Consider the following 27,114-nt stretch of genomic DNA (forward strand, 5'->3'; position numbering starts at 1 on the left):
ACATGACTAATGTGAAAATATGTTTAATACAAATGTATACGTAGAGTCTATACCAGATTGCACGCTGTCTTGGGGTAGGAGAGGCGATGGAGGGGGAGAAAATTTGGACCTCAAAATCTTATGGAAGTGAATGTTGAAAACTAAAAGTAAATAAAATTTTTTAAAAAATTAGCCTGGGAAAAAAGGTGAAAAACAATCAAGATATGTATTTTAGGATGATTTTTTTTCTTTAAAAATGTCATTCAGGAACTCCAAGAAAAGCTGCAACAGCTACAGAAATTAAGGTGATAGGCTTTGACATGAACTTTAATAAAATGCAAATGTGTGGTAAAGACTGCGCACAAAGCAAATGCGTATATCGCCTGCAGGTTGGTGATCAAGAAGGTATCAGAATATGACCACGGTTTGGCCAGAGAATTGTCCAGAAGAGTCAAATTGCCACATACCATTGACCAACAATCCAACAAGGAGGCAGGTGTACACGGAAGATTAGGGCAGAAATGTTCGACTGCACGTTGCTAGTTTCGATAATCACATCAAAATGGTGGATTCACAACGAAGAGTGAAGAAGAGAATCCTAAGACCAAACATGTAAAGTCATAAGGAACATTAGAAACCATCTACTCCAATCCCCTCATTGTACAGGTGAGGAACAGCAGCCATGAGCAGGTAAGTGACTTGCCCAAAATAACAGGTAGTGTCTGAGGCAGAATTTGAACCCAAGTCTTCCTGATGCCCAAGTGCACGATATTATCCGTTACCCTATGTTGTCTCTCAAGTTTGCAACTACAGAATATGAACAGAAGGACCAGGCAGAATCTACAGGGTCACATGATAAATTATCAATAATCATATTGACATACCATTGTGGTTTACAATGCACCTTCCTCATAACAACCCTGTGATGTAACTAATATGATTTTCTCAATTTTACAAATAAATAAATGTCAGAGATGTGATATGACATGTCCAAAGACTCAAACCTAGATCTTTTGATTAAAGATCTCCATATAAAGATTTGGTAGAGACATTAGTGGGTGGCAAGGAAGACTGGGTAGCAAGAAGACTGCTAAGAGGTGAACCATCTGAAAAACTAAATCCTTAGGGCCACAAAGAGCTGAATAAAAGCTAAAAACTTGGTAGGACCAGAGAGTGGTCAAGTTGTTTAGACGAGACCACAAAAATGGAAATTCTGAGTATAAAAGAACCAGCTTTTATGTTTATCATTTCTATAGTTTTTTGTTTTTCATTTATTTCCTTTTTGATTTTTATATCTACTTTGCTTTATTTTAGGTTTATTTCTTCGCTTCCTAAATTTTTAAATGTATGTTCACTTACTTAATTCTCCTCTCATTTATTATGTTTCTGGGGATATAATTTTCCCCTTTAGGACTGGTTTAGCTTCATCCCAGAAATTCTGATATGATAATTCATCATCATTTTCTTTGAAATAATTATTGTTTCTATGATTCGTCTTTGACCCACTCATTATTTAAGATTCATTGCTACATCTTCATTTGAGTCTATGTCCTTTGTTTTTATTCCTTAAATTGATTACTATTCATATTATGCTATGGTCTTTATTTATTTGCAATATTTCTGTGCCCTCCTATAAGGGCAATTTTTGTTACAGTTCTATAGGGTCCTGAGAAAAGTATATATTCTTTACAGCCCCATAAGATGTCATATGTCGTTTAGCTCTCCTTTCTCTAGAAATTTGTCAAAATCTATATTTTCCTTTTTGCTTATCTTTGTTAGATTAGTCCAAAAGTGAGGGACACTGAAATCTGTGACAATAGTATAACTGTCTTTAACTGTAATTCAATTAATTTTCCTTCATTAATTTAGATGCTAAAGTATTTGGAATGTACAATTAATACTGATAATGGGATCTACAATTCCTTTCAGCATAATGTACTTCATCTTTTGCATGTTGTGAATTTTTGGTTTGGTTTTGTCTAACTGTGATTTACAACCTACTCTTTTCTGGATTCACCAGATGCATAGTAAATTTTGTTACAGCATCTCATTTTTATTGTGTCTGTTTTTAAAGTTTCTTGTAAGCAACAAATTGCGGTGTTTTTTAATTCAATCTCCCACTTTTTCATTTTATTGGATTGCTTAATCTGTTCACATTTAAAGTTATGCCAGGTCTCTATTTTCCTCCATTTGCCTTTGATATTAGTTTTTTTTTAATTAGGATTGGTTTGTTCCTCTTTCTCTATAAAGATGGAACTTTGTCTCTTCAGTCATTTTTTCTTAATTTAAGGCAATCCCATTCCCCTCTTCCCCTCACTCTCAACCACCCCTCCTCCCTGCCAATTTGTTACCCCTTTCCTTAGTTTAGAGTTTTGCTTATTAATTTCTTTTTCCCTTTAATCTATTTATCTAACTCTTAACATTTATAAAATTATTAAATTTATCAAATTTGATTAATCAAAATTAAATTTATCAAATTATTAAAAATTTATCTAGTTATCTAATTTGAAATCTCATTTTCTGTACCTTTTTCTAAAAATATTTGTTTCCCTCATTCATTATTTATATTCGTTTCCTATCCTTGACTTTTATTCTTTTATCGATGGCTTTTATGCTTATTTGTTCCTTCTTTAGTCTCCATATTCCTTGTGGAATTAAACCGTGTGAAGTACCTATTTTGAGTTCCCACTTCTAAACATTCTCTTGTTGCCTTGAAGATCTTATTCCCTAACCCCCTTTATCTACTGCATCTCACTCTCAGAAATACCATTTGCTGTAGGTGAGACAGAAGACAGAAGTATCACCCTCTGCTAGGAGTTTTCCCATATCCCTGACTGTGCAGTTCATTATTACCTTTAGCTCTCCCCATGAATTTTCCCCCCATTTGCCATGAAATCTCCACCTAGGATCCATGCACCCCCACTCTTTGGGGGTTTAGTTGCCCATAGGACTTCTGATTCCCCTTCTCCTGAGACAAAGATGAGTGATCTAAGCACCAAATCCCTTAGATTATATCCACTGTAATTTCCTCATCTCCCATTATACAATCTCTCTCTCCCCCACTATATAAGCATTCCTCAGTGGGACACCCTTTCATGACTGAAACAAGCTTTCTCCCTCTGCCTCCTCAACCCTTTCTTTTGTAGCCTTCTTTCTGAAAGACTACAGGAGTTATCTTCTCTTCACTGTTAACCTTAGACTTGATCAAAGCCCATCACAAATTTCCCTCTGTCTTCTGCCTCCCCTTTCCCCTTTTATTCACCCTCCCACTCTGCAGGTTAGTCCCATTAAAAAGAAAAAAAAAAGATTTGCTTGTAGGTGAGGGGTTAGGAGTTTTAATCCATGGAATTTCAGGCCTCTTCCTTCATCTAAGTTCCACTCTTCTCTCCTTGCTGTGCCTTAATAGAGCAACCTCTTAATGGTCCCCCTGTTGTTTGTTTTTGTTATTGTGTTTAACCTCATAGGGGACTTTTCCTTTCTAGGTTTTTTTCCCCTCATTTTCCAGATAATTTGTTATCTGTTCCTCCCTTGGTTTCTATGTTTGTTTACCTTTCTAGTATTTCTGTTGTCTGAGATGTTTGCAAAGCAAATAATCTCCTCATGTCTAGTTTTCTTTATAGGAAAGTTACAAATGCCTCTTTTTAAAAGAATGTCCATCTTTTTTCATTAATGGTCAGCTCAAGTTTGCAGGATATATCAACTTGGGTTGCATCTTGGGTTCCTTTCCTCCTTGTAATTCTACTGCATTCCCTTCTGAAGTTTCTGTCAGGGGCAGAATAGTCCTATCATTCAGTTTCCCTTTCTTTTATATTTGAATGTCTCTCTCCTAGTCACCTGCAGAATCTCTGCTCGTCGTTAGAATTAGTCAATATGTGTCTTGGAGTTCGAAGCATAGGTTTGGGTGTGTGGGTGTGAGTGTGTGTTTTCCTGAAAGAAAACTGTGGATCCTTTTCATTGGCACTTTGTGTGTTTAGAAGTTCTGGGCAGTTTCCTTTTATTATTTCTTCTATTATGGGGTTCATGTCTAAAGACTTATGTTATTCTAGGAGATCTATCATCCTTATATTGTCTCTATGCATGCAATGTTTTGCTTGTCTAGAGATCATATTTTTGCTTCTCTTCTTCTGACTGCCTTCTCTTCTATGTATTTGCATTCCTAATAGGTCCTCTCTTTGATGAGGTTTGCCACCATGGACTCAAGTATTTCTCTTCTGTAAATTAATTCTGCTATGCAGGCTGTGAGTTCTGTTCCAATAATTCTTATTTGTACTTTATTCAAGAACATTCTTCTGTCGTTTCACATTCTCTTGGGAATCCACAGGGTCCTTGACCTCATCATTGGCTAATTTTCATTTATCTTGCAATAATTATTGATAGATGTCATCCCCGTCTGTTATTGATATCTTTTTTGTTGGCTCATCTACTTATGCACAAGGTCTTTAATTGAGTTTTCTTATTCAAGATATTTGGCGATTTCAGTGTCTTTTCCTTTTGTTTTACTGCTTTTTCCTTTTGTTTACTACTCCCTTCCTGACTCCGTCCCCTCTGATGACAGTTTGTCCAGGGGGCGTGAATCTCAAAGATTTCTCAGCTTCCTTCCATATTGAAGAATTCATATGTCATTAGCTTCACTTTCTGCCTCTCGGTGACTTACAAGGGGACAGAATGATTGCAGGCGGATGCCAGTGTTCTTCAGGAGTTGTGGAATATCACACATGTTGACATCCTGCTTCACTTCTCTCTCTCCCGAGCTCTCTAGCTGAGCTCTGGTGTAGCACAGAATGCTACCATGCTACAGTATAGTTCATGCCAGACCAATATTCTGGCTTATGGCTTTCCACAACAGAGGAGTAGAGGTGAGGCAGAGTTCTATAGCAAGCCTGGACCAGCCTGTGCAGTTCTGTCATAGTCACTAGGGGCGGGGGATATTGAGTGACTGAATTAGGGATTAGGTTTCTCTGCTGTTAGTTCATCCAATTGTTACCTTGCTAGGATTCTTCGTGTCTCAGACAGTGGAGGCAAGTGAAAAATGCTTTATCTCTTGCACATAATTCCTATTTTGGAGAGGTTTGAGAGGTTGGGAGGATTGAAGAAAAGTGTCTAGTCCTCTATCATGTTGGTCACATGACCTAGACTGAGATAGCCAAAAAACAGGTTGATGATTTAGAACTAGAGCTCAGTAAGATGACTAGTGTTGGATACACTTGGGGATTATTTGCACAGATACGATCATCGAACTCAAAGAAACTACAATAACCAAGTGAGCTTGAACAGAGGGAAAAGAGAAGAGGGACCAAGACAGAGAATTGGGAAATACCTACTGTTAATAGGTGTGGCATAATGAAACAGCCCTCAATCTGCTTCATGAAATGTTTTACTACACAAGTCATAAAGTAGCAATTGGGGGGAAGACCTATGATTTCACTGATATAAGGCACTCCCAGTGAGAAAACTCCTTCTACCAAGGCAGAGCAGCAACTTGTATTCTTAAAAGAGTTGCCTGGGGCATTGAGAGGTTAAGTGACTTGCCCAGGACCAATGAATCAGTTTGCACCAGAGGCAATACTAGAATCCAGGTCATCCTGACTCCAAGGCCGGCTCTCTATCCACTAAGCCAGGTTGCCTTAAGACGGCATTATAGTATTTTCAAAGCAATAAATTATTTTGAGTTTTTTTTCCAATCACTATGTTAGTCCAGTAAGTTAAAACTAGTGAAAACAGATTTTATTCATCTTGTTCCATTTAATTTGTTTGAAACAATGCATGTGGAATACTTTACAACAGTGAAATAAAAGGCATTTATTCAGTTCTAGGATTTTAAAAAAATAGATAAATTCACTGTCACTGAAGGGTGAATATATTTTCCCATCATTTAGGACATGACCATAGCACACAGACCAGAACAAGGAATGACATCTGCCGCTGTGAGGGGACACTGGCTACCGATGTAAGGATCCGGTGCAGACAGACACCTTCAACTGTAATGGTCGGTGAAACGAAAGGGTTTGGTTTCTGAAATGTTGTAAAGGAGGTTCTGTAGCTGTTTGGCTCGCCGGGCTTCAACACGCAGCTGCCTGGCTCTCTCCTTGGCGGCCTGCTGCTCCACCAGCTTTTCTATTCGTTTTCTTTTTAGCCATCTGGAAAGACACAAAAACATTCTCTGAGTGTCTAAAAGACTACGTTAAATGCACCAGCCCTCCCAAAATGGAAGGAACCTGCCATTCACCTAAAACAAACAAGAACTATAGTCCCAGGAGAAGGTATGAAGGTGACAGGCTCTAATTTTCTCAAATATCTACTCAGAAAGGAAACCAACTGTTGCCATAGTCTACACCGGATTCAAGCATTCAGAAATAGTTTATCCCTGTCAATCCAGGGAATGTTTTTATACAGGGGCAAAGGACTTTATAGATTTCTTTCTGTAGGGAAACTACACACAGACACAGACATAGACACACACATTATTATACACACACACACACACACACACATATATATATATATACACATGTGTGTATATACAATGATATACATGCATATATGCATACACACACACAGGTGTGTGTGTGTGTGTGTGTGTGTGTGTGTGTGTGTGTGGTGTGGGGGGGGGGGGAGTGGAAGTGACTCCAAAAGTTTAAGCTTATATAATCAAATAACTAGTTTTTTGCAACTAACTATTCTTTAGACTCAAGTAGCCAAGTTAGGAAATCAGCAAAGAAGGTGAATAAAAACTGGACATTTTTTCAAATATTAAATGCCTAAAAAAACTAAAATACTGATATGTGCTAAATTAAAATGCTCCTAAGACATCATCCAATCCAACCTACTCATTTACAAATAAGAAAACTGAAGCCAGAAGGTGACTTAACCAAAGTCAGCGGTACTATAAGTAGGGCTGAAGTTAGAATCTCTGTCTCTGGACTCTACATCCAGGGTTCTCTCCACTATATCATGCTACCTCTGGGAAGTGAAGGGCAAAATCTGCATTTACTGTGCAAATTGTCCTTTCCAATCTCTGCCTCTTCTCTGAATGCCACCTTTAAATTCTGACTGGACCCTGCAGGTGCCTCAGGCCTCAGATCATTTCTTATTTTTTTTCCCTTTCAAAGCCAAATTCCTTCATATACTCAATACCTCTATAACCTCACCTCCTCTCTTCATCACTTTTGGAAATGTGGATTCCAAACCCACTCCTGGGCTAGAACTGCTATATCCTAGGCTAGTCTCTTAACTATAAAACCTCAAGGCCTTTTCTTAGTCTTCAGTCTGCTCATCTCCTCTGCAGCTCCTCACAGTGGAGAGCCAAGGAGGTTTCCTCGACTTTTCCCACTCATTCAATCTCATATCTAATCTGTTAACAAGTCTTGGCAATTCTTCCTTTACAATATCTCTTGGATCCAACCTTCTCCTTCTGGACATACTTCTTCTCCCTTTGCTCCCAAACACTGCTACCCCTATTCTTGTGATTACTCCTCAGTCTTTTTTATATTCTCCTCCCACCCACACCCACTGTGTGGACAATCCCCAAGTCCGGTCCTGGGCCTCCATTTCTTTCACTCTCCATATGCTCTCACCTGGTGATCTCTTCAGCTCCCATAGATTCAATTTCCATCTCTACACAGATGACCATCAAGTCTACACATCCCGCTCTTCCTTATCTCTCTGTTGAACTCCAGTCTTGCAATACAAACTGTCTGTTTATAGATCTATTTTGACTTCTATAGGCATCTCTTATACAACAGGTTCAAACTCATTATCTTTCCTCCTCAGCCTACCCCTCCCCCTCCTCCTCCTCCTCAGAAATTCCCTACTTCTGTTAAATCCACACCATCCTTCCAAGTCATTTGGAGTTACAACTTTAGAATTTTACTTGACTTTTCCCACGCATTCAATCCCATATCTAATTAGTTAATAAGACTTATCGATTCTTCCTTTACAATAACTCCTGCATTCAATCTTTCATCTCCACTGATGACCACCCACCCTAGTTCAGGCATTCTTCATCTCCTACCTGAAACATTACTGTAATAGGGTCCCAACTGGTCCCTTGGCCTCAAGCCTCTCCTTTCTCCTATCCATCCTCCACTTAGGAGTCAAAATGAGTTTCCTTATGCTCAGGTCTGACCATGTTACTCCCCTTCTCAATAAACTCCAGCTGCTGCCTACTACTTCCAGGCTAAACTATAAACTCCTCGTTTGACTTTTATAGCCCTTCATAACCTGGCCCCAGCCTGTTTTTCCAGCCTCAATATATATTATTCTCTGTCCAGCAAAGTTGGTCTTCTCTCTGTTCCCCATACACAGCACTCCATCATCTCCTACCTTCATCTGCCTCTGCACCAGCTGTCCTCTATGCCTGGAATGCAGATGCCCCCCCACGCCTACTCCCTTGCATCCACTCCACTGAACACCCATCATCCTTCAAGCACCACCTTCTATGTGAAGCCTTTCAAGTTTTTCTAGACGTCCCCCACCTAAATGCTTCCTCCTTCCCTCCCTAACTCCTCTATTTTTTATATACCCACCGATGTACCTGTCACCCCTGAAGAACTCTAAGATCTTTGAGAGGAGGGATTGTTGCATTCTTTGAATCTTTAATGCCCTGCACAGTATGTAGCCTATGGTAGACACTTCATAAATGCTTTTGGGTTCATTAATTAGAGGCTTTCACAATGGAGCTCCAAACAGTTTTTTTCCTCTTCCTCTGCCTTCACACAGCCTGTCCTCCCTGCCTGGAAGGTTTACCCTCCTACATTCCCCGTCTTCAAGCCCCAAGCTTCCTCCAAGGCTCAGTTTTGGTGCCACTGCCTGACTACAAAAGTTCCTTCATGATCCCTCTCACTGTCAGTGCTCTTTCCCCTCCCCGAAATCATTCTGTATGTATTTTGTATTGACTTACCCGGGAATGTGTTCTTTCCCTCCAGGAGGGTGGAAGCTCCTCGAGAGAAGAAACTACTCTAGGCTTGCAGGGCTCCAGCATGCAGCATAATTCCTGGTATGTATCAGGTGCTTAACAAATGCTCGTTGAATTGAATTTTAAGCTATTTTAATATTGAACATTTTCACCACTTCTATTTGTCCTAACCTCCAAAAGCCCACACTACCTACAGCTTTGTGCTCTACTACCCTAAATCCAAGCCTTATTATTTTGCCAAAGTATTAAAGAAACTCATTATTCTAGGCCAGTCATTTATTTCTCTCTGGGTCTCAATTTCTTCACAGGTAAAATGGAGAGCAGAGTTAAATGATCTCTTAGGCTCACTTCAACTCAAATACTATGGTATATAAAATGTGTACCTAGATTTTAGGAGATACGCTAGACTTCAGTCAAAATTACATATAGTAAATTCACATTTATCAACACTAACATTTTCTAAATGGTGCACCATGGAACCCTTGCATTCCACATTACTGAAAAATGATTATGTGAGACAATTTTTATGCTATTTGCCTTCAAAAATACCAAATATAACAATGATAGTAATTACAGTCTAACAACTTTTCATTATGAAAAAAATGCTTTCATTTCCCCTCCTTTGCATAAAACTACCCCTTCATACCTCTTTATCCTGAAATTATTCTATAGTTCAATGTCTCTTGAACCAGTATTTATATGAGTTTCATCAATGTATTTCAAGGCCTCAAATATTCCATGGTCAAATTAGTCTGCAACACCCAGCTCTAAACCATTACTCTCCCTTCAGCCTTCTCTCCAGGTTAAGGAATTCCAAGTACTTTAATCTCTCCAAGGAGGACTCATCCCATAACCCTCTAATTGTCTTTCTGACTCTTTGAACCTTTTTCAAGATCTTCTCTTTTTCTTCTAGTTTTGGAAGTCAGAATCCAACAGTCCTCTGGTGATGGTCTAACCAGAGTATCACAGGAAGATGACCTCATGGTCCTTCCAAACAAGACTGTTACTTTTGGCACATTTTGGTTAACCCCAGGGTTAGCATCCGGTAGATCTTCACTTTAATATAGTACCTAGCAATCTAAGATGATCCTTTATGTAAATAAGACTAGGCTGAAAACTCAAATGTACAATGCAAGGGGCAAAATGAATCTATTTTTTAGACTTTATATATTATTTAACCCACTGAAGCTTTATTCTTTACGGCATGGAGATTATGCTAGGTCCTTCAATCTATGCTGTAAGAAACTAAATTCTGGAAATAGACACCAAGTTGGAAAGTCTTCAACTATAGGACCCAAAGACTCTGTCAGATGTAAAGGGCCTACCTAGCTAAAGTCAAAGACATAAGATGCAACAACAAGGAGCTTCCACACTAATTAAATCAGAGATTCTTTAAACTGCTGAAGTAATTTACCAAAAGCAATAAGGATGCCAACACAGACAGCTTGCCTTCCACTTACTGTTTAAACGCCCTGTCACGGCCTTCTGCCCCTCGAAGAAAGAACAAACACTCCTCCTGCCGCCTCAGTTCTTCAATCTGTCTTTCTTTAATCTGTTCTTCATGCTTTTTTTTAAGCCACAATCGGAAAGCTTGCTGGGGATCTCTGTTTTCTTGCTGTTTGGGGAAAAAAAATTTCAATAAGTCTATCAAATGAAAATGTTTATCTGATTCACATCTATAAGAATGACAGCCATTTCCAACTGACAGATACTAAAAGGATGTCAACAGGCAGTTCTCAAAAGACAGAACCTAAGATACCAACAGTCATATGAAAAAGTGTCTGAAATCACTAATAGTTTGAGAAATACAAATTAAAACAACTCTCATGTTCTAACTCACACCTGTCATATTGACAAAGATAATTAAAAAGGAAAATGATGATTAGACAGGCACATTGTTGCACTGTGGAAAGAGCTGTGAATTGGTCCAGGCATTTTGGAACTATGCCCCAAAAGTCACTAAACTGTTCATACCCACTGAATACTCAGTGATAGTAGGCCCATTTCCCAAAGAGATCAAAGAAAGATGAAAAAAATTCACAAGCACAAAATATTTATGACAGCTTTTTTGTTGCAGCAAAGAACTTAAAACAAAGAAGGTTAGTACCCACCAGTCGGGAGATAGCTAAACAAATTACGGTATATGAATGTAATGGAGTATTTCTGAGCCATAAGAAATGATGAAAGGGATGGATTCAGAGACACCTGGGAAGACTTGTATAAACTTATGAAAAGTGAAGTGAGCAAAACCAAGAGTCACTCACTCAGTCAGGAAATGTTTTAAAGCCCTTACTAGTTTCCAGGCACTGGGCTAAACATTGGGGATACAAAGAAAGGCAAAAGCTTATATTCCTATTGAGGGAGACAATATACAAATAATTATGTACATACAAGATAGATATGGTATAAATGGAAGGTAATCTCAGAAAGAAGACAGTAATAGTGAGGGGAGAGGGGAAGGTAGGAAAGAATTGGGAAAAGACTTCTGTAGAAGGGAGGAATTGAGCTGAGTCTTGAAGGAGGTCAGAGAAGGCAAAACTCGGAAGTGAAGAGGGGGGACATTCCAGAAATGTGGGACAGCCGGTGAAAAGGCACAGAATAAGAGATAGCGTTACCAAGGACTGGAGTAGCTAAGAGTCCTGGATCACAGAGCACATTGAGAGGAAGTAAAGCATCAGAAGACTGGAGAGGTAGGAAGCAGCTGTGTCGCCAAACAGAGTGTTTCATATTTGATCCCAAAGGTAACAGAAAACTCACTGAACAGGACGGTGACATGTCAGGCTGGCACTTTAGGAAGCTTATTTATTTCAGCAGCTGAGTGGAGGATGGACTAGAGTGGGGAGAGACTTGGGGCCGGGAGACATACCTGCATGCTATTGCAACAGTCCAGGTGTGCAGCAAGGATGACCCGCACCAAGATGGTGGCTGTATGCGCAAAGGAATAAGTGCAAGTAAGAAGTCAAGGATGACATTGAAATTGTGAGCCTGGATGACTGGGACAATGGCAGCGCTATCAACAGTAAGAGGGAAAATGAAGAGAGAGGAGGGCTTGGGGAAAGCCCAGCAGTTCCGCATCGGGTGTGGTGAACTTGAGGCATCTACAGCAGATGTTAAAGGGAGTCAGTGATGTGCGAATAGAGCTCAGGAAAGAGACCGAGGTGGCATATATAGGCCTGGGAATCATCCGCATGGAGATGAGAACTAACCCCATGGGAACGAAGGTAAAAGCAGCCCTGTGAAGAAAATCACCTACAAAAGACTTAAAAACTGAACGATGCAGTGACCAGTCACACTTCTGGAAGACTGATGACAAGGCAGCGGGCCAGGATCTGACAAAGGGGTGACTGGACTCAACGGGCAGACTTAGACATACATCTCTGGACACGGTAATGTCTACACTTGTTTTGCTTCTTTGATTATTTGAGATTCTTTTGTTTAGGGGAACCGGAGTAGAGCGAGGAGCTAGCAATAGGACTGCCAGAAATGAAGGCAGGAGCATCACGGAGGCGCTTCTGTCAAAGTACAAAATAACTGGAGGAAGCTCAGGAGATAAAACAGACAAGCAGGACAGATCTGAAAGCAGACTCTGCCTCAGTTTCCTGCCGCCTAGGGCTGTTGTGAGGATCCAAAGAGACAATGACTGTGACCTGCTCGGCGCAGTGTCTGGCACGTAGCAGGGACTATATGAACATAATATACTTGGCCTCCTAGGCAATGGGGGGGGGTAGCAAATGTTACACTGAATCGCCTTATTTTTCCTCTTTTTAAATGTTTGGCTGGGAAGTGAAGGGACAGTGGAAGGTGGCGAATATTCTGGGAAACCAAGGTGATCTGAAAACAAAAGCTATTGATTTTTTAAAAGACACATTTACAGCCAAAAAATAAAATAAATGCTTTCTTTCCTCCTTTGTATCCTTCTCTTCTTCCTTCCATCCTTTCTTCCGTGTCAGGCTCACTCATCTATGCTTTGTCACTAGTTCCTGCCCTGGCAGAACGTATATAAGGAACTCCCCACTCTGATACCTTTGCCCTAGTACTCGATTGAAGCCCACCTATTCTTACTGCTCACTTTTGATTTGACCGGCCCCTCTATCCACATATTTCTAGCTTCTGAGTTAGTTTTTCAATCAAATAAGCCTAGAAATGCCACAACGAAAAAAAGTCTAACACTTAAAGGGTTTATTGGGCTTGTGGGAATTAACACTAGCAAGCTAAGCAGTTAGGGGCAGTACAAAGCCTGAGGATGAAGGCCATCTTGAAGACTGAGGTCTACAAGCTGAGGCTACATTCTGCAGGTGGCTGGCTACCAAGTAGCCCAGGTCAGGCCACAAAATCTGAGGACGAATGTCAGCTGCTTAGATGCCAGAAGCAAGGGGGAGGGGGAAGAATGCTCACAGAGGAACCCCGAGAAACTTATGACCCTCTTAGTGTCTCCGTGAGTGTAACTGTATTCCAAAGGTGATATGCGCTCTTTTGGTTCTGCCCTCTCTTGTTCTTAAAAATCACTTGTGGCCAGGCTCTGACATTGGAACTGATAAGAAAGATCAATATCATGGCTCTACCACAGTTCCTTCTCAAGACAGGAAAATATTCATTTCATCTTAACCCACAATTAACCACCAATTAATATTAAATGCCAGGAAAAGTCCCTTCCAAAAATAATGGCAAAATTCTTCATTTCTTCAGTTTGTATTATGACCTTAGCTTCTGCTCTTACATTTTTTATAAAGATTCTTCCTAGTTAGCAGTAGTTTAGGGCTTATGTTCATATGAAGTCCTTGGACGTATTTGCTTGGTCATTTTCAGGTCCAACTCTTCGTGACTCCTTTTGGAGTTTTCTTGGCAAAGATACTGGCTTACCATTTCCCTCTCTAGCTCATTTTACAGATAAGGAAACTGAGGCAAATAGGGTTAAGTGACTTGCCAGGGTCACACAGCTAGTAAGTGTCTGAGGTCAGATTTAAACTCAGGTCTTCCTGACTCCAGGCCTGTGTTCTATCCACTGCACCACCTACCTGCCTTTGAAAACATTAGCTGCTTAATAAATACTTCTTAAGGAATGATCAAAGCATAAATATGTTTGGAGCCTTATCCAAACATTTGTTCTTTACTTTGGCAAAAGAAACCTAAGCTCTAACTGTCAGAATACTAAGAAAAAAGATGCTTTAGGAACATATAGAGATTTAAACTAATTCTGTCACTAGCTTATCATCTGTTCTTGAAGTTTCTGAACTGCCTGGTGTCCTCGGCTTAAAAGATAAAACACGTGTCTTCATTCACATGAGAATAAAATATTTAACTCACACCTAATAAAACATCAACTAATTTGTATTTGTGTGTGTGTGTGTGTGTGTGTGTGTGTGTGTGTGAAGGCTAAAGACCAATTCCAGATAATTGGGAAAATAACACTCTTTGGGGTAATATTTAGACCTCTCTTGTGAAATCCAAATATTTGTTTTTATACACTTTTTTTATTAAAAGCTTTAAGAGGTTTTTATTAGTTCATATTCAAGGCTCATATATACAATTGAATGTGTGGTCATCTGAAGGCAAGGCATAAAGCACGATTTAAGCTAACACATCTAACAAATGATTATGCTTCCCAAGAGACGTATATGCAACTATATTTCCTTCTGCTACAGACATTAGAACCATTCAGTCTGTGTGGGCAAAGTGATATGGTGGATACAGTACTGAAATGTGTATCAGGAGAGAGGCTGGCCCCAATTAATTCTACCAACTGTGATAACCTGAGGCAAATCATTTTACCCGTCTAAGCTCCAGCTTCCTCTTCTGTCTGAGGACAGTAATATCCCAACAGTGTCATATGAGGTTAGATTGAAAAATATAAAAGACTTAAAGTGCAAATTTAAAATAGTATTAAATATATCAATACACATTCGGGTAATAGTCTAACCATCTTCTGTTTGAATTACTGAGATCAGTGCCCTCACTTTTCCACTCAGTTTGGGAGTAGGGAAAAACCTGATTAGGCATAGATATAAGACTACTTGGAGGAGAAAATAATTTTTCCCCCTTTTCCTTTATAACAAGCCAAATAAAGATGGGTAGTAAAAAGTTAAAAATAGAACTACAATGAATCTGAGCTGTTTGTGCCTAAAATTTAATAAAAGCAAATAGAAGAAAATGAGTTTCTAGTGTTTCCTGAATAGTTTGATATAAAGAATAATTGATATTCTCAAAAATATAGTATAGCTAAAGGAATTCTAAGATGAGATTGTAGCCATGTCCCCATTATTAAACTTGCATACTCATTACACTTATCAGCAGTGAGTGACTCATTAGTCAAGGAGAGAGATTAAATGAAGTCTTTCTCCCAGTGCAGGCCTTGTGACTCTTTAATAAGGTACAATTTATATTCACTTGATGACTGGACTTTGGAAAGATTATCAACTCCAACAGAGACACAAAAAAATCTGAAAGGTCATAAGCGCATAAGACAGATCACCAAAGTAATAGCTAATTGTAGCTATTAGAGCTATATTGAACGTTCATTAACAAAGGCTACTAACTACTCAGAAAGAAATTTTTTTAAATTGGGTCTCCCCATCTCACTTAGGCTGAAGTACTGTGGCCTCTCAAAGGCCTGATACCACTGCAGATCATCTCAGAAGGTTTGACCTGTTCCCTTTCTAACCTGGGCCAGTTTACCTCTCCTTAGGCAGCCTAGTGGTTCCCCACTACTGGAGGCTCACCATATTGGTGATGCTAGACTAAGTGCAGACACTTGATTAGCTTAGCACACTGAAGCTCAGAACTCTCAAACTTCAGCAACCCATTAACCTAAAGCATCCCAGCAGCAGGGATTATAGGCATTTGACACCATGCCTGGTATAGAAGGGCCACTTTAAAGAGACAAAGGAAATCCTCATTTTCTTTAGAGGAAACTAAATTATATTTGCTATCAGTCTTTCTTCTTTTTCCCCTTCACAATTTGTTCTGAAAATGCCAAAGCATACATAGCTATACAACCTTTAGTTTTTTTTTAACTAAAAACATCTACATCATGGAACCAGAGGAAATGGGCAAATTTCATAGCAATGGTAAATGAACATCCTTAGATATTTCTTTAGTACTAGCAATAAAGCAACAGGTCCCAAAGAAATTTAATGAGATATGACTCTCCCTTCTGTTCATCTTTTTAGGAGTATTCCATTAAATTTGTTTATCACATATACTTTAGCCAAACATTCCTGTTCTTTTGCATTAGTACTGTGGGGAACAACAAGAAGGGACAATTGATATGAGAATAAGCTAGTAGTGATGTAAAGATAGATCAGAGCCAATGCAAAATACTGTAGCCAGAGGAACATTTTTATGGATGCAAAGATTAACTTCAACTAGCGCTTGCTTCAGCTACCTATGACGATGGGTTGTTATCAGATGATGCATCCAAAAAGTTTAAAAGAATTATACACAACATTGCAACTACATTGTGGTTGAGTCTTTGTAATAAGAGGGCTAACATTAGACAAGATGTAATGTCATCTTCCTCATATGTCAGATGTTATCCTCTACTACTCATAAGTCACCGCCTCACTATCTCTAAACTAATCCCACAGCTTCACTGACCTAAGGACTCTTCTCTTTGCTGCCAGTCCCAGGCTACTGGGAGGGGTCTCTTAACTATTTCAGAGTTGCTATCAGCCAAACACACTCTGTTCCCTACCAGCCTCACTCAGTACTAAAGATTTTGAAAGCTTAACATGAAAGGAGACAAGACTGACTTTTTAACGATGCAGTATGGAAATACCAAAGGCTAAATATAAATCTCTGTCTATCAAAGTATCAATGAAACTTCCAGTGATGTGAACCTATTAATAAGTGTCAATTCAGCACAGCTGCGAGAATACTCTGCCTCTGAAGTGAGAGCACTTGGGCTCAAAGCCTAAATTTGACGCTTACTACCCACATGACCTTCAGCAAGTCACTTAACCTCTCTAGGTCTCAGTTTCTTCTTTAGTAAAATGAAGGGGTTGGACAAGATGGCTTTTGAGGTTCCTTCCTACTCTAGATCTATGATGCTTTGGTCCTAGGAGCCAAAAGACCATGGGCCTGAATAAGATAAATAAGACCCAAGAGAAACTTAATGAATTTTAACAAAAAATGAAAGTGACTCAGCTCTTTCCCATAGATTCAAGTTACTCTTTTTGTCATCATATCATTTTTGCAGACCCATATCTTTGTTTAACTTACCTACATTATTTTAATCATTTTCCATTAATTTCCAGGTGAAAACGTGGGCAAGTTTTGGGCAATGCATGTTCATTCCCTATCAATAAGAAAAGTTTTACTTACTCTGCTATTCATGTCTTCCATTTCCTTTGCCCTCTGAATTCTTCGCATTTCCATGAAGTGTTCCTTTTTCTTCTGCAACCAAGCTTTAAAGACCATCTCATTCTCTCGTTTCTTTTCTTTCTCCTCTTCTCTTTTCCGTTGTTCTTCCTGGTAAGAACAATTATAAAGAAATGAGTAAATTTTGTTTGGGAGGGAATAAAAAGTATGTGTTTTCAGAGCAAAGTGCCATGTTTTCAAAGCCAGACTTTCTTGGGGAGGACCTGCAAATAAGGGGCCCATGACATCAAGAGACCTGGAGTGCCAACCAAACGTGGGAGATTCCTTTGGTTAGAGAGTCCTAAATTATATTGAAGATGATGCTAGCTACTTCAGGCAATAGTAAAACTTCCATTTGAATTTTCCAGCTCTGCAAAGCTAAATTTAGCTGTGCAGAGAATTTTGAGAGAGTACAATTTCATCCACAGTAAATGCATACTAGTCAGAAGTCACAGGGTCTTAGGAGCATACCCTGACCCTTTCCCAACTCTTTGGACTTCCTTTTGAAACAATACAAAGAAAAAATAACTGGCATGTATATAGCGCTTTAAAGTTTTCAAAGTGCTATACATACATAATATCATTTGAACCTTACAACAACTCTTGGACAGAGGAAATCTAGTTATTATTATATCCACCTTAGAGATAAGAAACTGAAGCTCAGAGAGGTTAAATGATCACAGATTGACATTCAGATCTTCCTAACCCCAAGCCATGCACTCTATCAATCCATCCTACCATATTATCTCTTCCCAAATGTTTATTAAGTACCTGTTTTGTACAAAGCATAATACCCCAAGGGGACATGCAAAATCCAGGCTTACAGACCCAGTAGCGAATAGGAGCCCAACACAACTAGCTCCAAAGATGACAAATATATACAGATATATACATATACAGAAATATTATTAGGTGGATAGATGGATGGATGACAGGAAGATGTATGCACACATATACGTATATAGACAGATCAACATACATATGGATGATAGTTATGTGTAGATATAAATATGTATAGACACATACATAAATACATAGATCAATAGATATGTGTAGATATGGCTAGATAGATACATAATGTTATATAAGCTCATTAGCGAGTTTTAACATAATGTGTTATGTGAAGTCTGAGAAAAAAAAGATCATTAATGACTGAGGGAAATTAGAGAACACTTCTTGGTACCACAAGGAGGTAGCATCCAGATTAGGCACTAAAAGGACAAATAGGAACTCAACAGAAGATGGAGAAGGAGGGCACATTCCAGATACAGAATAAAGAATGCATAAAGGCAGAGAGATGTATAAGTACAGCATGTTGGAGGGGGAGGGGTATAATGAAAGAGTCAGCCTGATTGTCTTCAGCAAAAAAAAAAAAGTAAGGAGGGAAATCATGTAGCAAGGTTAGAATGTTAACATGGGACCATGTTGTAGAAAACCTAGAATGCCAAGGATTTTATTCAGTAGGCACCAGAGAGCCACAGAAGATCTTTTGAGCAAAGAGGTCAATATTGTAAACAGACTTAAACATAGGAAACATTCTTGCAGAGGTGGGAAAGAGTGGAAAGGAGAGAAAGTGGACACAGGAAATACTGTTAGGAGCCTACTGCAATAGTTCAGGTATGTGGCAATGAGGACCTCTCCCAGGGAATTTGCAATTTGAATAGAGGAGGCAGACTTAAGAATGTTAAAGAGATGAACTCAGTAAGACCTGGTAATTAATTGACCGAATATGAAAGAATTGAGGAGGAAGAAGAAACAAAAAAATAACCCCAAGATTATGAATGTGGGTGAGTGACTGGGTGGATAATGACATCAAAAGGAAGAGCAAATTTACAGCGCAAGGTAATGAGCTGTTGTGAAGCTGTCTATTTTCATTACATTTACTTTCTCACCTCTCACTTCCCCACACCTTACGGTCCTTCTGACCCCACAACTTGCTAGAAACTGCTCTCTCCCATGTCACCAATGATCTCTTTACTGTTAGATCTATAGTCTTTCCTCAGACCACATCCCTCTAGTCCACTCTGTAGCATTTCATCCTGTTGAGTATTCTCTCCTCTTGTAAAGCCTCTTATCCCTAGATTTTTGTGATACTGTTCTGCCATGCTTTTCTTCTTACCTGGTAAACTGGTTTTTCTTGGTCTCTTCTGCAAACTCGTCATCTCTGCCCCATTCTAGGGCTCTGTCAAGGTCTCTCTCCTCTCTTCTTCCCTTCCATTCTCTTCTCTTTTCTCTATTCTCTGCACTCTCTCTTGGTCAGCTCATTATCTTCTACAGATTCAGCTATTTTCTCTACACAGATGCAGTATAGACTCAAATCTATATAGTCAATCCTCATCTTTCACCTGAAAGTGCACACCTCCAAGTGCATGCCTGACCATCTCCACCTGAATGATCCAAAGGCAGCTCAACTCAATATGTCCAAAGCAATACTCATTCCCATTCCTCCTAAATTTACCACTTCTCTTAGCTCCCCTATTTCTGTTAGTCAAGTAGTATTTATTACTAAGTGTCAGGTGCTGCGTCAAGCACTGTCCATGCTGTCAAGGAACTCAGTCTATGCAAGGAGACAACATGCAAACATCTCAAAAAGGATATGCACAAGATAAATGGTAATAATCTCAAAAGGGAAGGCTGGGGGGCAGAGCCAAGATGGCGGCTGGAAAGCAGGGACTAGCGTGAGCTCCCCGCCGAGTCCCTCCAAAAACCTATAAAAAATGGCTCTGAACCAATTCTAGAACTGCAGAACCCACAAAACAGCAGAGGGAAGCAGGGCTCCAGCCCAGGACAGCCCAGATGGTCTCTGGGTGAGGTCTATCCCACACAGAGCTGGGAGCAGAGCGGAGGTGAGCAGAGCAGAGCCCATTGTGAGCGGCGCGGACCAACCAGACCAGGAGCCAGGCGGAGTATGCCCTAGCGCCCTGAATCAGTGAGCTGTGGCAGTTACCAGACTTCTCAACCCACAAACACCAAAGACAACAGAGAAAGTTAGTGGGAAAAGCTGCGGGAGTGGAAGGAGTTCGTGGTTCAGCTACCACCCCAAGGGCAGCGGAGGTGGGGCAGCTACAGAAGTACAGCTGCAGTTGCTTCTGGCCCCAGGCACACCTGGTGGGAGGAATTAAGTGGCGGATCAGAGCAGGAGTGAAGAGCCTGCTGAAGATCTAAGCCCAGTCCGGGTTGGGGGTTCTTGGGAAAGGAGGAGTGTTGGTGTGGCAGAGCTGGCGCATCCCCCCAAGCGTGGAACATAGTTCTCTTAACTCCACAAGCAGTCATACCCCGTTGAAAAACTCAAGGGTCAAGTTAGTTGGCTGGGAATATGGCCAGGCGGCGAAAATGCACCCAGATTCAGTCTCAGATTTTGGATTCTTTCTTTGGTGACAAAGAAGACCAAAACATGCAGACATAAGAAGTTAACAAAGTCAAAGCGCCTACAACAAAAGCCTCCAAGAAAAACATGAACTGGTCCCAGGCCATGGAAGAGCTCAAAAAGGATTTGGAAAAGCAAGTTAGAGAAGTAGAGAAAAAAATTGTGAAGAGAAATGAGAAGGATGAGAGAAAACCGTGAAAAACAAGTCAATGGCTTGCTAAAGGAGACCCAAAAAAAATACTGAAAAATACACTGAAGAGAACAACACCTTAAAAATAGACTAACTCAAATGCCAAAGAGCTCCAAAAAGCCAATGAGGATAAGAATGCCTTGAAAGGCAGAATTAGCCAAATGGAAAAGGAGGTCCAAAAGACCACTGAAGAAAATACTACCTTAAAAATTAGATTGGAGCAAGTGGAAGCTAGTGACTTGATGAGAAATCAAGATATTCTAAAATAGAACCAAAGGAATGAAAAAATGGAAGACAATGTGAAATATCTCATTGGAAAAACCACTGACCTAGAAAATAGATCCAGGAGAGATAATTTAAAAATGATTGGACTACCTGAAAGCCATGATCAAAAAAAGAGCCTAGATATCATCTTTCAAGAAATTATCAAGGAGAACTGCCCTGATATTCTAGAGCCAGAGGGCAAAATAGAAATTGAAAGAATCCATCAATCGCCTCCTCAAATAGATCCCAAAAAGAAATCTCCTAGGAATACTGTTGCCAAATTCCAGAGCTCCCAGGTCAAGGAGAAAATACTGCAAGCAGCCAGAAAGAAACAATTTGAGTATTGTGGAAACAAAATCAGAATTATCCAAGATCTGGCAGCTTCTACATTAAGAGATCGAAGGGCTTGGAATACAATATTCTGGAGGTCAATGGAGCTAGGATTAAAACGAAGAATCACCTACCCAGCAAAACTGAGTATCATGCTCCAAGGCAAAATATGGAGTTTCAATAAAATAGAGGACTTTCAAGCTTTCTCAGTGAAAAGACCAGAGCTGAATAGAAAATTTGACTTTCAAACACAAGAATCAAGAGAAGCATGAAAAGGTAAACAAGAAAGAGAAATCATAAGGGAGTTGCTAAAGTTGAACTGTTTTGTTTACATTCCTACATGGAAAGATGATGTGTATGATTCATGAGACCTCAGTATTAGGGTAGCTGAAGGGAATATGCATATATATATATATATATATATATATATATATATATATATATATATATATATATATATATATATATGTTTATGTATACATATATAAGTGAATGTGTATGTATGTATATATGTATGTGTGTGTATATATATATATATATATAGAGAGAGAGAGAGAGAGAGAGAGAGAGAGAGAGAGAGCGGACACAGGGTGAGTTGAAGATGAAGGGAAGATATCTAAAAGAAATAAAATCAAATTAAAGGATGAGAGAGGAATATATTGAGAGAGGGAGATAGGGAGAGATAGAATGGGGTGGATTATCTCGCATAAAGGTGGCAAGAGGAAGCAGTTCTGTGGGAGGAGGGGAGAGGGCAGGTGAGGGGGGAATGAGTGAATCTTATTCTCATCAGATTTGGCCTGAGGAGGGAATACCATACATATTCAATTGGGTATCTTACCCCACAGGAAAGAAGAGGGAAGAAGATAAAAAAGGGGGGGATGGTGGAGGGGAGGACAGATGGGGGTGGAGGTAATCAAAAGCAATCACTTTTGAAAGGGGACAGGGTCAAGGGAGAAAATTCAATAAAGGGGGATGGGTTGGGAAGGGGCAAAATATAGTTAGTCTTTCACAACATGAGTATTGTGGAAGGGTTATACATAATGATATGCATGTGGCCTATGTTGAATTGCTTGACTTGGGGGTGGGTGGGAAGGGAAGAGGGGAGAGAATTTGGAACTCAAAGTTTTAAAAACAGATGTTCAAAAACAAAAAAAAAGTTTTTGCATGCAACTAGAAAATAAGATACACAGGCAATGGGGTGTAGAAATTTATCTAGCCCTACAAGAAAGGAAGGGAAAAGGGGATGGGAGGGGAGTGGGGTGCCAGAAGGGAGGGCAGACTGGGGAAAAGGGCAACCAGAATATATGCCATCTTGGAGTGGGGGGGAGGGTAGAAATGGAGAGAAAATTTGTAATTCAAACTCTTGTGAAAATCAATGCTGAAAACTAAATATATTAAATAAATAAATTTAAAAGAAAAAAATAATCTCAAAAGGAAGGCACTGAGCCTAAGGACAGGAAAAGGTTTCTTGGGGAAGGTAGGGCTTTAGCTGAGGCTTGAAGGAAGACAGGGAAGTGAGAAGGGAGAGAGGAGGAGGGTGAGTTCCAGGTATGAGGGGCAGCCAGTGAAAATGCTGAGAGTTAGGAGACATAGTGCCATGTGTAAGGAGACTGGTATCAATGGAATGTAGCGTACATGGAAAGAAGTAAGGTGTAAAAAGAATGGAAAAGTGGAAAAGGTTATGAAGGGCTTTAACACCAAGCAGAGGACTTTATATTTGGTCTTGAAAATAACATGGACCCCCTGGAGTTGATTTGAGGGGGGGGAGAGGGTGACATGGTCAGATTTATGCTTTAGGAAGATTGATGGCTGAGTGGAGGATAGACTGGGGTGGGGAAAATTGAGGCACAGAGGTCAACCAAAGGCTACTGAAATAGTCCAGGAATAAGGTGACAAAGATCCACGCCAGGGTGATGGCAATGTCTAGGGACAGAAAAGGGTATACACCAGAGATGTTACGGAAGTAAAAATCAACAGGCCTTGGCAACAGATTGGATGAGGGGTGAGGACTAAGAGACATCGAGGAGGCGAGAATGACACCTAGTTTTAAGCCTGGGTGAATGGAAGGATTGTAGTGCCTTCCACAGTAACAGGGAAGTTAAGAAGAGGGAAAGATTTGAGGTAAAAGATGATGAGTTCAGTTTGGGGCATGTTGAGTTTAAGACGTCTACAAGACATCCTGTTCTAGATACCCAGCAAGCAACTGGAGATGACAGACCAGAGGCAGAAAAGTCAGAGCCAGACAAATAAGTCTGAGAATCATCAGCATAGAGGTGATAGGTGAACTCGAGGGAGCTGATGACATCACCAAATGAAACAGTATAGAAGAGAGGGCAGCCCAGGACGGAGCCTGGTGGAACACTCACAGTTAAAGGGCACAAACAAAGGAGACTGAGAAGGAGTCATCAGACAGTTTGGAAGAGAAATAGGAGAGAACAAAGTCACAAAAACCCAGAGAGCAGAGAGTATCAAGAAGGAAATCAACAGTATCAAAGGCTGCAGAGAAGTTAAGAAGGCATCGCTATCCTTCAAGTTATCCAAGTTAGCAAACTTAGAAGTCATCCTTAACTCTTCATTCTCACTCACTTCTTCCCCATATGCAACCAGGTGGATGGCACTGTCAATTCTACCTCCACAATCCTCTTTTGCATTCCTCCCTTCTCACCTCTCACACCGCATCTACCCCAGCTCAGGCCTTCGTTGTCTCTCACCTAGGCCGCTGCAGTAACTTCCTAATTATCTCCCAGCCTCCCGTTATTTCCCTTCACCAGAACACTTTCTACATAGCTGACAGACTGATCCAAAATGAAGATTGATCATGTCACTAACCTTGTTCAAGAAGCATCAATGACTCCCTAGTGATTCCTCTATCACTTGAAATCCTTTGATAATCTGGTTCCTATTTTTCCAGCTTCTTTGCACATGTTCTTAATTGTGAACTCTATGTTTCAATCAAACTGGCCTACTTTCTGTTTCCTCTCTATGATGTGCCATTTCCTCAGAACTCGGCGGCCTTTTGTCATAGTGTATCTATATAACAAGCCATGTCCTGGAAACTCTGAGGTCTTTTGTCACGGTCTGTGCCTCGTATGGATCCCCCTTCATCTTTCCCTCTTGGCTGCATTAGGTCTCCCTTTGAGGCTCAAGTCCCATCTTCTATACAACAGGCCATTTTTGATCCCCCGGTTGTTGGTTCTCTCCCCTCCACCCCCTGACCCATCCAAAATCACCTGGTATTTGTTTCATCTTGTCCATGACAATATTTGTGTTCATGCTGTACCTGCTGAATACGTATGCGTCCTTGAAAGCAGAGAATAGTTTTCGTTTTTGTTTTTGGATCCCTATTGTTCTTGTTTACTTGTTTTCAGTCATGCCCAACTCTTCTTGACCCCTTTTGGGGGTTTTCTTGGCAAAGATCCTGCAGTGGTTTGCCATTTCCTTCTCCACCTCATTTCATAGATGAGGAAACTGAGGCAAACAGGATTAAGTGACTTGCCTGGGGTCACACAGCTAGTAAGTGCTTGAGGCCACATTTGAACTCAGGTCTTCCTGACTCTAGGACCAGCAGTCCATTCACAATGCCACCTAGGTACCTCTGATCAAGGACAGACCACCCTGCCAGAATACCTATATTTATGAGTAAGAAGGAGAATAAGGAACCCATGAAGGAAATATTGAAGAGCTAGAAAGGTAGGAAAAAAATTAAGAGACTGTGATATTTCTAAGGCCAAAGGAGGAGGAAGAAAAGCTGGGGGGGTCAAGAGTATGAGAAGAGAAAATAAAAGGCCATTAGCTTTAATTATAAAAACTAACCATATGGTGGGGCCATTTCTGAAGAGTGATCTGACAGATGCCATATTGCTTGGGTTGAGAAGGGAGTAGTGAGAAGGTGGAAGCATTTGATATGAATTTCTCCCTAAAAGTTTAATGTGAAAGATAGAAGGAAGATGAGATAGAAGCTGGCTGAGATAGAAAGACCATTAATTTTTTTTTTTATTTTAAATAAAGGATTTCAGGAACCTGGATGTGTTTGTAAGCAGATAACTGGCAAGGAAAAGACTAAGATACATAATAAGGAGGCTGGCTAAGAGAGGTAGGATTGATCTGAAAGAGCTGGAAGAGATAGGATTAAGTGGCATCAAGGATTGGAGTAGCAGGATTAACCTGTGAAGAAGAGTACCAATATTTCCTTTGTGACCGAAAGAGGGGGAGATGAGAAGTTTTAAAGAATTAAAGTGAGCTGAGTGAGTTCATGTTTCATGATCTTATCCTTCGCAATGAAGTAGGAGGCTAGGTCATTCATTAATAGTGTTGGATGGTGAGGGCAGCATTCCTAGGAAGAGAGAAGAAACATTCCAAAATAAGTGCTTTAAAAGAATAAGAACTCAGCAAGGACAGAGATAGAAAGGTTGTTGATCAGGAGCAACGGTCCACTTGAAGTCATGTGCAATGAATCTGTACCAGGTGAAATTAACATTGTTTCATTTCTTCCTCCCGGGACACTCAGCAGCCTTGAAGCAGGAGTGGAGAAATCTGATGGGGGGCATTGCAGAAGGGATACTGAAATATTAAACCTCCATGATATGTCTCCTCCAAGCTTTCCTAAATGTACTGCCTTTCTCTTATTTTGGCTGTAGGCAAAGACAGAACATTTACTTTCTAGGGTATCATTTATAGTCCTTTAATATTCCTACCATTGTCCACTAATGTTTCATAGACTTTTAGGCTCAGAAGATACTTTAATTATTTTAGCTCACTATTGGATTAAACTGAGTTCCTTAACTGAATTATCCAGATTAGCTCAAACAAAACCACAAAATCCTATTCTGATTCCTCATTTGTGGTACAAGGGTGATCCTAGACTTTTGTGGACCAAGGCAGCAAAATGCAAGGTCTGATGGACTTGACCATGCTGAATCCTAGTAATGGAAAGAGTTTGCTCTCCAAAGACCAGAATCTACCCAACTATAGAGAGGATCCTCATTAGCAGGGCAATCTCTTGGTGATGACTCCTTTGGCTATAGCAACCTAGGAAACAAAGAAAGTGTGAAATGGTTCCCCATGTGTGGCCCTCTTCCTCTTCTTCAGTGACAGTGACAGTAAAGGAAAGGGAGGATATTAAGAAATCACAGGTTTTCTGAAAGACTTCTATGAACTGATGCTGAGTGAAGTGAGCAGAACCAAGAGAACACTGTACACAGTAACCGCCACAGTGTGCGATGGCTGACTTTCATAGACTTAGCTCTTCTCAGCATTGCAAGGAGCTAAAACAATTCCAAAAGACCCATGATGGAAAATTCCATCCACATCCAGAGAAAGTACTATGGAGTCTGAATGCAGAGTGAGGCAGATTATATTCTTTTTTTGTTTTTTTCCCCTTCGTTCTAATTCTTCTATGCAACATGATGAATGTGAAAATACGTTTAATAGAAATGTACATGTAAAGCCTATATCAGATTGCATGCCCTCACAGGGAGGGGAGGAGAAAGAAGGGGAGAATATTTAAAACTTATGGAAGTGAACGTTGAAAACTAAAAATAAAAAAACATTAAAAAAAAGAAATCACACAGTTTGATCACTTATGAACCTCCACTAAACTGCTGGTGCTCTAAATGTGAGACCCTTGTCAAATAACCAATGAGTGTGTACATTCTACTGGAGAAACTAAATAGCATCATTCTTGACATTCTCACTATAAACGAAACCATACAAAGG

General features: G+C 40.0%; 1 protein-coding gene across 1 annotated transcript in view; it reads right to left on the reverse strand.

The window, feature by feature from the left end:
* Positions 1–5,683: 5,683 nt before the first annotated feature.
* The window catches only part of CCDC181 (coiled-coil domain containing 181), a 35,236-nt gene continuing 13,805 nt past the window's right edge, over positions 5,684–27,114 (reverse strand). Inside the window, exons 3-5 of the mRNA XM_036756301.1 lie at positions 17,213–17,359; positions 10,354–10,508; positions 5,684–6,116 (exon numbers count right to left, since the gene is read on the reverse strand). Of these exons, the coding sequence (XP_036612196.1) occupies positions 5,954–6,116; positions 10,354–10,508; positions 17,213–17,359 (465 nt within the window). The 3' untranslated portion in view covers positions 5,684–5,953. The remainder of the gene's footprint in view (positions 6,117–10,353; positions 10,509–17,212; positions 17,360–27,114) is intronic.

Source organism: Trichosurus vulpecula, chromosome 4, assembly GCF_011100635.1.
Source record: "Trichosurus vulpecula isolate mTriVul1 chromosome 4, mTriVul1.pri, whole genome shotgun sequence".
Taxonomy (NCBI): Eukaryota; Metazoa; Chordata; class Mammalia; order Diprotodontia; family Phalangeridae; genus Trichosurus; species Trichosurus vulpecula.